We start from the raw sequence: 12,348 nt of genomic DNA on the forward strand, positions 1-12,348 counted from the left end.
GTTATGGTTCCCCCCGATATTGTATATTAATTACAACGGAACTGTAAATTTTCTTTTTCCCCCTGATTTTTTAGTCACATGCAGTTCCACCCACTAGTTAGGGCTCCATGCTTAGTTAGTTTATCATCACCCTCCTAGTGCAGCTGGTATCATGTGAGTTATGTGTGGAACTGGATATGACTAAATTGGGGGAAAAATTGAGAGAACAAAAAAATGAAAACAGCTAAACAGGAAAAAGAACCAAATGAGCTGCGTTGGCTCACGGGGAGGAGACCACATATTATATATGTGAATTATTCTGATAAAAAAATCAGCTTGGAGAAACATCCCTTATTTTCTGAGAGACGGAGAGAGAGGGGATATTAATTTTTCTCCATATAAACATAAAAAGCTGCCCGACGAACTGACCGCACACCGACGTCAAACGCTCCTTCACAAACCAATCAGTGTCCAGTACAGGGAGACGCAGCCCACGCGAGTGATGACGACAGGACACAGGTGTGTCATGCTGAGTTCTTTAGTGTTCTTAATAAACTGCAACAAGAAACCGAAAGTAGCCGCATCAAATTTACAACAAAAACATGAACCTTTATTCGGACATTCCAGTGAGAAAACGCTCTCACAGCTGCAGAGTCTTCTATAAACCACTTTGAGAGGTGTTAGCGCCCCTCACTGGTTGCTGATTTGCTCAAACAGATGTTGTGGAGCAGCAGAGATTATTCCTGTTTGGAAATCATAACGTCCAGCTCAGCCAATCAGATCACACCAGGTAAAATATAATCCAATCAAATTCAAACCTGATGCCAGAAAAGCTCTACCAAGTGCTACGAGCGCTCTTCAGCAGTCAGCAAGTTAGTTTAGAAGAATTCATCACCGATCGCTGCTCTTCTAGTGCTGAATTATATAAACTACACTCCTAAAGTAGATGGTTCTTTAAGTGTTCTTTAGTAGATAAAATGGTTCTGTATAGAACCACGAACACTCAAAGCACCCTTTACACGGTGCATGTTCTTTCTATGGTGAAATGCTTCTTGAGGTTCATAGAGAATGTGCTGATTATGGTACTAGATAAGACATAAGGGTTCCTCTGCTGTTACAAGCTTGACATTGTAGCGATAGCAGAGCTTAATTCCGCTGTTACTGCCGGTTAGTTAAATGTTCTGCAGCCTGTTTTTTTGAAGCCACTGTCAGTAAAGCTGGTTTCTTAAGTCTGATGAAGCTGGTTGGTCCTCCATAGCAGCATGACGGGAAACACACGGGATATTTTTGATCATTCTCAGCCGTACGGCAGCTTACAATTGATCTATGATCTCTACAATTAACCGTGATAATGAGACTCGCTGCAGAATCACCTGAGGACTTTTTACTGAACTGGGAAAATTTACATTTACATTTTGCATTTCCAGCGTTTAGCAGACGCTCTGATCCAGAGAGGCTCACAGGAAGAGCTCAGACTGTCTAGAGAAAGTCTCTCTGCTAGTGACCAGTAGGTCAGAGAGAAAGACGGTCCTGAGCTCAGATACTGATAGAAACTAAAGTCACTGTAGATACAGAGAGAGAAGGAACAGAGCTGAACACAGAACAGTGCAATACAACACACTACAACACACTACAACACACTATAATATACTATAATACACTACAACACACTACAACACACTATAATACACTACAATACACTACAATACACTACACTACACTATAATACACTACAGTACCCTACAGTGAACTACAATACCTGGTGCAATATAATCATATATAATATCTAAGTGCAGCACAATATATTGCAATCAATACCTAACTCAGTGCTGATTTAAGTGCTGTGTAAAGAGACGGTCTTCAGTCTGTGTTTGAAGACCGTGAGAGACTCTGCTGTTCGGACAGCCAGTGGGAGTTCGTTCCCCACCTGGGCTCCAGTACAGAGAACAGTCTCCACGCTGGTCTTCCACGCGTCTTGGAGGACGGCGGGTCAAGCCGAGCTGTACTCAAAGCTCGAAGGGCTCGAGGTTCAGTTCGAGATTTCACCATTTTCCGTCAAGTCGGTCGGGGCTGGTCCATTTCTGGCTTTGTAGGCAGCATTAGGGTTTTAATCTGATGCAGCTACAGGAAGCCAGTGAAGGGAGCGCAGCAGTGGGGTGACGTGGCTGAACTTGGCTAGATTGAAGACGAGCCGTGCTGCTGCTGCTATCTGCAGCACAGTGAGCTGGAGTCTCTGAAACTCACTGGCATCACTCATTTAAATCATTGCACACTTAAGCTCTAACCACGTTCAGACAGCCTGCAACTCATTTAGTTTATTACATTTGATTATGTATTTTTCCAGTCATTCTATTTTATTGTATTTTTGTTTGAATATATTCCTTTTCATATTTGTGCTTTAAATGCTTAACTGCAGTGAAAATGAGGGTCAGTGTTTCCCAGTGAAAAGAACAGCTGACTGATTGGTTGAAGTTAGATCTGGGAGATTTGTGAGTGGTTCAGATTGTCAGAAAGGTGTTGGACTCCTGTTTACTCTGTTTTCACAGAGGACCACCGTCTTTCAGGGGAAGGGGCTCTGAGATCAGCCTTAGAACTTATTATTATACACGCTGAACAGGAGAGCACCTGTACAGTCTGAGGGCAAAATGTCGGGGTCTCAGGACCCCCTTTGTCTTTGTCTGTGCAGGAGCCTGATGTCTCTATTTAATATGGTCAGTGCTGACTGCGTGTTTGTGTTCTTGCAGGTCTTCTCCACATTCGGCAGGTTCCCCACCTGAACTGCCTGGTCTGTGAAGTTCCTGATAACAAAGATCTGGCGTTTAAACTCAAGAGGAAGCAGTTCAGCATTGAGGTGAGACTTTAACTCCGCTCTCATCCCAGTAAAACTGTCATCTCCTACCGAGAACGTCTGGGGAGAACCATGGGAAATTTGGGCTAAGCGTGGAGGAACATAGACTTTTTAGAGTGGGAACATACTGAGAGTGAATCAGCTCCTAAACTGACCCGCATGTCCAAAAGAAAGCTGCTTCTTGTGGCTCATACAGAGGAGAACAATCAATATGAAGTGAACAGTAACAGGTTTCAGCTTCATCTTCTCCAGCATCTCAGGAGCTGATAAGAAGTTCTGATGACTGACAGCTGGACTCATTACTCAGAATGCACCTGGAGCGGTGGGCAGTCCTATCCACTACCCACCAGGAGATCCAAACAGTTTACTGTTCTCTGCGAACATTTGGCTCCACTCACTAGCAGTTTTAGGTAGCTAGACGAGGGTTACCGCTGAAATGAAGTGTTTCCCCTCCGTCAGAGCACATCTCCACTTCAGCGGTGAACATCTGCTCTCAGAGCAGAGTGAGACTCTCACAGGAGCACAGAGAGATGCTCTTACCTCCTTTTCAGTTGAGATCTGAGATTTGTAGAATTTAGTTTCAGCAGAGTTTAAACAGACAGCAGAACACAAAGTACTGCACTGTCTGAGTTTTGTTGTTTTATTGCTGCTACTTTACACGTTCTTGGTTGGAAAAATATATTTTAAAAAAGTTTTTTTTAATCTTTTGTTTTAGCAGGAAAGCTTATTAATACAGTGAATTCTTGAATGGTATTCATCTTTATTGTCTTCATTGTTAGTTCGCAAATGCCTAAAACAACCTCGAGCTAAATTTAAAGATGTTAACTACATATGCGTCTCATCAGAACGCTCCGGTTCTTCACGCTGATGTTGATCATGTGGTTGGCAGGTTGTCCCCAGATGTGTTTTTTCATTACAAGATCATTCCTGGCCTCACGAGACTGTTTCCTCTGTGAGCGCTGTGTGTGAGACCCAGGGGGAGGGGGTGGGGGTGTGACTGAGTCTGGCCTTTGACCTGTTTAGCATTGGCTTTGACTCACTAACACAATAACACAATAGTATTAATATCATTACCCTTTTTATACACTGACCACTTCACTCATTCACTCTCTCATTCACTCCCTCAATCATTCTCTCACTCATTCTCTCACTCACTCAATGAAGAATAAATGTAGGTGCAGGTCTGAAGCCCCTCGTTGACCCTCGTTAAGTTCTATTATAGCAGTGTTTTACAGTCTCAGTCCAGCAGACTGGAGTGTGTGTGTGTATCAGCATGTTTAACTCCAGCTGTCTAAAAGCTGCTGTGTTCTGAGCTTGTATTAGTTTTTATGATTTTATATTAGTTTGTCTGAGTATGTGGGAGTTTATATGGGTTTATATGTGTTTGTATTGATTTGATTTTGTTTGTATGTTTGTATTTGTGGTTGTCCGTGTTTGAGAAGCGAAAATGCTTCATGTGTTCCAGCGGCAATAGACACGTCCAAAATCACACACCTGCAGAAACTACCTTCACTGTCACTCTGACTTTGTGTGTGTGTGTGTGTGTGTGTGTGTGTGTGTGTGTGTGTGTGTGAGTATGCGTGTCTGTTTATTCACATTCCAGCTGCATCAGCCCTGAGTGTGTGTTTGTGTGTCATGCTGTGATTGACAGCAGTAATTGAATTAAGCTGATACTCTGTGTTTGTGTTGTTGTACATGTGGAGTTTCAGCAGCACCTCACACTCGTCTTTATCGAGCTGTTTTCTCTCTGATGAGTGTGAGCTGCAGTGATCAGGATTATGCAAAGTCAGAACCTAACCCTAACCTCAAAATCTAACCCTAGATTCTAAGAAAGGAGGAAAGGGAGCGTCTGTAAATGCCTAATATGTGTATGTAAAAGAATGCTAGTTAAATAAATGAAGGCGGCACAGTGTTGTAGATAATATATAGGTGTGTGTGTGTGTGTCTGTGTGTGTGTGTAGGTGAGGGGGGGTGGGGTGGTGGTGACTAGCAGAGTTCAGCTGGCGGTTGACGATCATTCAGTTACCCAGCATGCCTTGGGGCCAGAATTAGCCCCTGTCCCTGTTTCAGCAAGTAGCGTTTAGACACACACACACACACACACACACACACACACACTGGCAGTGAGGAGTGTGAGAGGAGTGAGTTATTAGTGTTATTGCTTCATTCGTGAGAATATCTTATTATTGATGCACCAATTCTGACCTTACTGAGCTGAACCGGTATCAGCTGGACGTGTCACGCTTTGAAAAGAACTCTTCAGTTTTCACAGCAGATGTGAAAGATACAGATTCAGAATCTGATAAGAAGGAAAATCTCAGTGGTGCAGGATCAGGACTCTGTATCACTGAATCAGGGATCGGCGTGTCCTTAATCTTCACCTTATTAGTCCCACAACGGGGAAATTCCACCTCCACATTTAACCCATCTGGGCAGTGAAACACCACATACACACTAGTGAGCACACACACACTAGGGGGCAGTGAGCACACTTGCCCGGAGCGGTGGGCAGCCCAATCCGCAGCGCCCGGGGAGCAGTTGGGGGTTAGGCGTCTTGCTCAAGGACACCTCAGTCATGTGCTGTCGGCTCTGGGGATCGAACCGGCGACTTTCCGGTCACGGGGCTGGTTCCCTGACCTCCAGCCCACGACTGCCCCAAATGGGGATTAATATGTAGGTTAAAATTAAGGTTAGTATAGAAGTTAGCGTCAGGTTTAGCACGAGGGTTAGTGAAGTGTTATCATAATGCTTAGCCCAAAAGTAGTAAGGAAGGTTAAAATGAAGGAAGGTTAGTGTGAAGGTTTGCACGGACTTTAAAAAAAAAAAAAAACAGCTTGCTGTGATTGGCGTGTCTCTGGCTTTGTCTCAAATGCGAACAAAGTGATTCTAGTCAGCACCTGTGCTGGCAAATTGGGATAAATATGTCACAGCTGACTCACAGGTTTTATCATGACAGCCACATTCCATTTGGAATTGTTTTTTGACTATGTTCTGTCATTGTTGTGAAAGCTCTGCTCCTCAGGCTAAGCTTTGATTGATTAGTTGTGTCTGGGCCAGGCTGCTGCCACTTTGCGGCTGCTATTAGCTGTGTCTGAGCCAGCGAGCCGCGCAAACCACCCAAACAACCAAACCACGCGATCCAAATGCTCAGGACGGTTCATTCTGAGAAACAGAAAGCTGTGCAGGCGGAGAGGAAGCTGAGTCAGGACCCGGAATTTTATGGATAATCTACACTGAATAGCAGATCATGTCTTGATGTAGAGTGCGATACATCTTCCACGGTTCATTTAAAAAGCTCTGTAATGTTCATATGATCCACACAGTCGCTCTGACAGACTGTAATACACTACAGGAAGCGTAGGGGGCGATACGGCTTCTACTGTTTCATTTAAAAAGCTGTATAATGTTCATATGATCCACACAGTCACGCTGACAGACTGTAATACACTACAGGAAGCGTAGGGGGCGATACGGCTTCTACTGTTTCATTTAAAAAGCTCTATAATGTTCATATGATCCACACAGTCGCTCTGACAGACTGTAATACACTACAGGAAGCGTAGGGGGCGATACATCTTCCACGGTTCATTTAAAAAGCTCTGTAATGTTCATATGATCCACACAGTCGCTCTGACAGACTGTAATACACTACAGGAAGCGTAGGGGGCGATACGGCTTCTACTGTTTCATTTCAAAAGAACTATAATGTTCATATGATCCACACAGTCACGCTGACAGACTGTAATACACTACAGGAAGCGTAGGGGGCGATACGGCTTCTACTGTTTCATTTAAAAAGCTCTATAATGTTCATATGATCCACACAGTCGCTCTGACAGACTGTAATACACTACAGGAAGCGTAGGGGGCGATACGGCTTCTACTGTTTCATTTAAAAAGCTCTATAATGTTCATATGATCCACACAGTCGCTCTGACAGACTGTAATACACTACAGGAAGCGTAGGGGGCGATACGGCTTCTACGGCTTCCTCTGTAATGTTTGAAAGACATTCTTTGAAAGATGCCAGATGAAGGCAGAACTTTAACTTCAGCCTCAAGTTCAACTGTAGCTTCAGCTCCAGGTTTAATGTAGTTCAGCTGTGTCTTCAGGTTTAGCTGCAGGTTCTGCTTCAGCTGTGAGTTAAACTGTAACAGGTTCAGTTTCAGCTTTAGGCTTAGCAGGTTCAGGAGTTCCTCCTCAGCTCTTCTCCTGCAGCTGCTGTGTGGAGAATTTATCTTTAGTAATTAAGCCTTTTTCTAAATTCAGAAGGTCCTGTGGTAGTCTGGTATATGTGTGTGTGTGTGTGTGTGTGTGTGTGTGTCTGTCTGTATGCATGCAGATCTATAATTCAGAATTTTGTATCTGCAGCTGCAGAACCACAGGTTCAGCCTTCAGCCTCTGTTTACACTCTGCACAACTCTGTACACCGTACAGCAGCGCACTGAACTCCACACAATCAGCTCTCCTGAGGAAGGGGGGGTGTGGCTGGCTCTAATGCTTTGGTTGCATTCAGCACCAAGACTCCGCCTCCTTTTTATCAGCACCTGCATGAATGGTATTGTCCGAATATGAATTTGCTGATTTGCATTATCTGATGGTCCAGTGGAAGTGAGTTGTTTTAGAAGAATGTTCCTACGACAACAAAAGAAAAACAACAAGAGGGTTAAAAGTTAAAGTTTGGAGCGATTTTGTTTATATTGTTTATATAAAGTTTATTTCAGTCAGTTATGTTGCTTGGGACGTTCACTGCACTCAAACATACAGAACGCTTCAGAACTGAAGTGTGTTTTTCGGAGTAGCTGCTGTAAACACACCGTCACTCCTGTCCGTTTTCTTTCAGCAGTGAATCCCAAACCCTCCACACAGACTCTGCCGAGCCCAGCTGCCCAGGACTGGAATTTTGATCCGAGTGGCTGGCGGTTTGTCCTTTAGTTTAGGTCCCGTGAAATCACTGCTAAAAATAACATTCCCACACTGTGACTCCGCTCCGCCTCCAGCCGTACGGTTTAGATGGACAGAGTGTCTTTAGAAGTTCAATTGAAGTGTTTTACCCTTCTGGCTAAACCCTTCTGGCCTGTTAGTGCGCAGGATGATACTGAGTGGCTGTTATGAGGAATGGCCCAGTTGATTTCAAATTAGTCGAAAGGGTTCACTTTCCCAGAGTAAACCGAAGGCACACCCTTAAGGGTTCCACACCAGTCGTACCTTTCTAGAATTTATTTAATTTTTTCAATTTAACAGCCCTGCGTCTCATTCACACCTGGAACCTTGTAACTCTAATGAGTCACATGATGCCAGGGAGGGACGCCGACACAACTGGGCACAATCTGGACACGTTTACTGTGAGGTGGACAGTAAATCTGCACTGCTATACAAGCTGCACACTGACCACTTTAACTTATATCAGAGTTTCATTTCTACAGTGACGTCCCACCAAAAGACAGAATAACATATCTGCAGAAATGTGAGGGGTGCTCTCACTTTTGTGAGATGTATATTGTCAGGGAAATATGTCACTGTTAAGTCTAACTTTTTGGCTGATCAGATATTAAGTCTTAGTTTTAGCTAATTTAATTACAAAGGTGGCTCATTAGTCTTAAACCGTTTCATTTTTGTGCTGTAAAGTTGTAAAAAACAAGATACACAGTTGTTAACAGTAGATCACCAATGTTGTCTGACGAGCATTAACATTACAGCGAGCGAATAGCAAGTTTGGGTTAGATAACAGATGAATAGTTTCTTTTCAAGCACTTATTCATATTTCTGACCACAGAAGTCCACATAATGTAAAACTCGTGGGGGTTGGTTGGTGTAGTGAGTAACACCTCTGCCTTCTACGCTGTAGACTGGGGTTCAATCCCCACCTGGGTAAACACACTACACTATACCAATAAGAGTCCTTGGGCAAGACTCCTAACACCACCTTGGCCTCCCTGTGTAAACAGATCAAATTGTAAGTCGCTCTGGATAAGAGCGTCAGCCAAATGGCGTAAATGTAAAACTCTGTTTAATAATGTTGCAGAATATGGTCACCTTACCCCTCACAGTGCTCTGAGTTAGCCAGTTCTCTAACGACTGTCTGCTCCACTGGCGATGCTTCGTTCAGCGCTTCAGCTTCGCTCGGCTCTGACTGTTCATGCAATGCACCATGGGTAGGCATGCTCAGCACGTGCGTAAGCAGGTGAAGGCCTCCTCTGATGATGCGTTCCTTCATGTTGGTGCAGATCATCAGCAGCGGACTGAGGTAGGCCTCAAACGTTTTAGAGGGTGTTTTGTGTTGGGATGTCTCTTTTTTTTGGTGGGTTTGTGGAGCTTCAGTGATTTTTTGGTGGTTGTGTATCCAAGTCCAGGTAGAGTTTTACTCCTGTCAAAACTGAACAAACTAAAAGAAGAAATTTGGTGTGTGTCAAAGCAGGCCCATAGCCAGACTCGCTGACTGTGCCAGAATTTTGCCAGGACCAAAAATTATTCAAGTTAAATTCAAGGGTTATTAAAACTAAAATTTATTTAAAATTGATAAAATTCACAGTTATAGTGTTTGTCTTGTTATTTTGTCGTTTTTGTAAGTAAAATAAGTTTACACATCATCCACTGAGATCTTAAATGCTGAGTTTAACACATAAAAACTAAATATAAACGGTGCCATTTCCCAGGCTGTTAAATTTAGCAAAGAAAGAGTAATTGAGCGTTAAAATGTTCAGTGTGTGTGTGTGTTTGTGTGTGTGTGTGTGTGTGTGTGTGTGTGTGTTGATGGAGGTGTGCTGCGTTTGCGTGCTGAACTTTCCCATGAGGCTGTTCAGCAGGACACACACATTCCACAAGCTCCACCCCTTTGCCTCCTCACATCTCCATGGTGATGATGATGAACAGTGACAGCTCACCTCTCTGTAGCGTGACACACACACACTTGAAGTGCAGAGTGTCGAGGCCACTGTTTGCGTGTGTGTGTGTGTGTGTGTGTGGCACTGAAAACAGAACCCGTGTTTCATAAATATTTCCATAAACTTAATAATCACACAGAAGTGCTGTTATTAATTAGACCACTGATGCACAAAACTCAACACAGGCCATTTTTCATACAACAAAAATAAGGAGATATGTTTTCGGGCCGGTGTGTGTGCGCTTGCTCCTACGGTGACAACCCTTCACCCTTTAGCACGTAACTGTAAAGCATTCGACACGATGAGTCAGGCGATCACTTTGTCCTGCGCTGGTCGAGGTGCAGTTATAGTCTTATATCATCGTCAGCCTTTACAGTGACTCAGTGACTCAGGACTTCTGATGTTTGGGGATTGATCCGTGTTATGGGATGGCTGCATTTCCGGTTGAAGTGGCACTCACAACTAGCGGAGCACCCAGCTGTGAGAAAGATGTAAATTTTCTCTTTAATTAGAACGTAAATTTCTTGTTTTTGATGAAGACGTCAGTCATCTTGTTGCCACGTTACTATTTCCTTTTTCCCCGTTTGTGTCTAGACGGGCACGTTGTTACTCTTTTGTGAATCTTCTGGCATGTTTGCCGGATCCCTCACAGACCCTCACCGTACTGAGGCCAATTCAGCCCACGTTACCTTTTGTTTGTTTCTGTGTTTTTCTCCTTTTTTGAGCTCAGGTCTCAAAGCTGCTCCTGAGAGAGGTGGAGGGACAAGTGGGATGAAGACTGTGTCTTTTCTGAGCCAGAGTTTCACATGTGCATCGATTACTTCTGCTGAATATTCCTCAATGCGAATGAGTTATACGTGTGTGAGAATTCATTTGCCTTTGAAAGCCGGCGGAGGAGAGCGAGAGCAAACATATGCAAAACCCTGCCAGGAACGAGCCGAAAAATCACTGTTCGTTTACTCTCTTTTGGCAGCGGACAAATTAATAGCATTTGTCGTGAACAATATGACCACCTAGAGACTCCTGCTTTATGCCTCGTCTCGCGGAGGCTGGCCCTGCTGGACTGGTTCAATTAAGTGTGCTGGCTCGTTTAGGCCTCCTGAGGGTGGGGCCAAGTCTGCTGATTAGTTTTCTGGCTGGGTTTTGCATTTATTTGCTCCATTGTTGGGTGGGAGTTTTCGTTAATGAGGCTAGTTGGGGAGAAGCTCTGAGACCATGCGCTTAGACTAAGTCTTTATTTGTATTTATAGTATTTATATAGTATAACTATAGTATTTATAGTTCAGCTGACCGCAAAATTCTCAAAACCACTTAACTCTGTACAGTAGCAGCGCTGTGAAAAATTCAGAGACCCCCTTTCATTTATTTACGTTCCAGTCGAAACGGCTGTTCAGTTTTTCGTTTTTCAGTGATACAAAAGCAGAAAACATTTAACAGAAACTGACTCAGCATCTTGATCTAATCTCGGCTGTGTGAGCGATGAGTGTGTCACTCTTCATCTTTACTTCAGCTTTCTTTTCCGTTCTTTTCAGGAAACTCGCTTTCAGTTTCTCAAAGAATCTGCAGACACACCTCTAAAGTTCAGTCTCAGAAGCTGGTGGATCATTTTCTGAAGTAATCAAACACTCTGGGGCGGTCAGTCCATCGTCCAGCTTCTTTGTTTGATGTGTCCGTCTTCTTTTCTCAGTGAGGTTCTTCTTGACAGCTTCACATCCTTTCAGACCCACAGCGCTGAGTGGTCTTCTCACAGTGGAAGGATGGACAGAAACACCTGTGGATGGTTTCAGATCTGAAGCAGCCTGATTTTCTCCTCTCCCTCAGAGATGAAGTGCTGTTTATCAGCTGGACTTCCCTCAGCTGAACCTCCTCTGACCTTTAGATGGCCACTTCATACATTTTATTAACCAGTGACTTCACATTCCTCCGTGATGATGAAATGAAGGAAACATTTTCCTGCTGTCCACAAGGCATACGTTACTGTCCAAAACCACTTTGTGTAATTTTATATATAAGAAGTATTACATTGTGGGTTTAAGTATTACAGTTCACCAGAAGGTATCATTTAATGATTTATTCCTGATGCTTATTGATCTTTTACGTTAATTTTTTGTCAAGCTGTCTGCTTTAGATTTGATCCTGTAACAGCAGCACTCACTGTTAGCTGAGCTGGTTAATCATCATCAACCTGAGTGAAGATCTTCAGGTAAAACTCATTTTAAATAGTCATGAAGATTCCTGCCCAAACATAAAACTTAAAAATTAATAAAAACAAACATAATGTAAAAAAATAAAAGCAAGGCAGTAAAGATACTTTTATTGACAGAAACTGCTTTTGATAACACAAAACTGAACTCACGATCAATAAAAATAAACAATGCACTAAAATGGTTTTGATGCTTTATTGTAGACCTTTGTAATCTTTTGGAATCCATCCATCCGTTTTCTAAGCCGCTTCTCCGTCAGGGTCGTGGGGGGGTGCTGGAGCCTATACCAGCAGTCTTCGGGCGAAAGGCAGGATACACCCTGGACAGGTCGCCAGTCCATTGAAGGGCAGACAGACAGACACAGACAGTCACTCACACCCAGGGGCAATTTAGCACGTCCAACTGGCCTGACTGCATGTCTTTGGACTGTGGG

The 12,348-nt window shown here is 43.5% G+C and overlaps 1 protein-coding gene across 2 annotated transcripts in view; it reads left to right on the forward strand.

Moving 5' to 3' along the window:
* Positions 1 to 12,348, forward strand: part of elp4 (elongator acetyltransferase complex subunit 4) — a 56,845-nt gene that overhangs the window by 34,374 nt on the left and 10,123 nt on the right. For both annotated transcript variants that reach the window (XM_017725619.2, XM_017725620.2), the window contains exon 9: positions 2,724 to 2,830. In XM_017725619.2, the coding sequence (XP_017581108.1) occupies positions 2,724 to 2,830 (107 nt within the window). The remainder of the gene's footprint in view (positions 1 to 2,723; positions 2,831 to 12,348) is intronic.

Source organism: Pygocentrus nattereri, chromosome 15 (assembly GCF_015220715.1).
Source record: "Pygocentrus nattereri isolate fPygNat1 chromosome 15, fPygNat1.pri, whole genome shotgun sequence".
Classification (NCBI taxonomy): domain Eukaryota; kingdom Metazoa; phylum Chordata; class Actinopteri; order Characiformes; family Serrasalmidae; genus Pygocentrus; species Pygocentrus nattereri.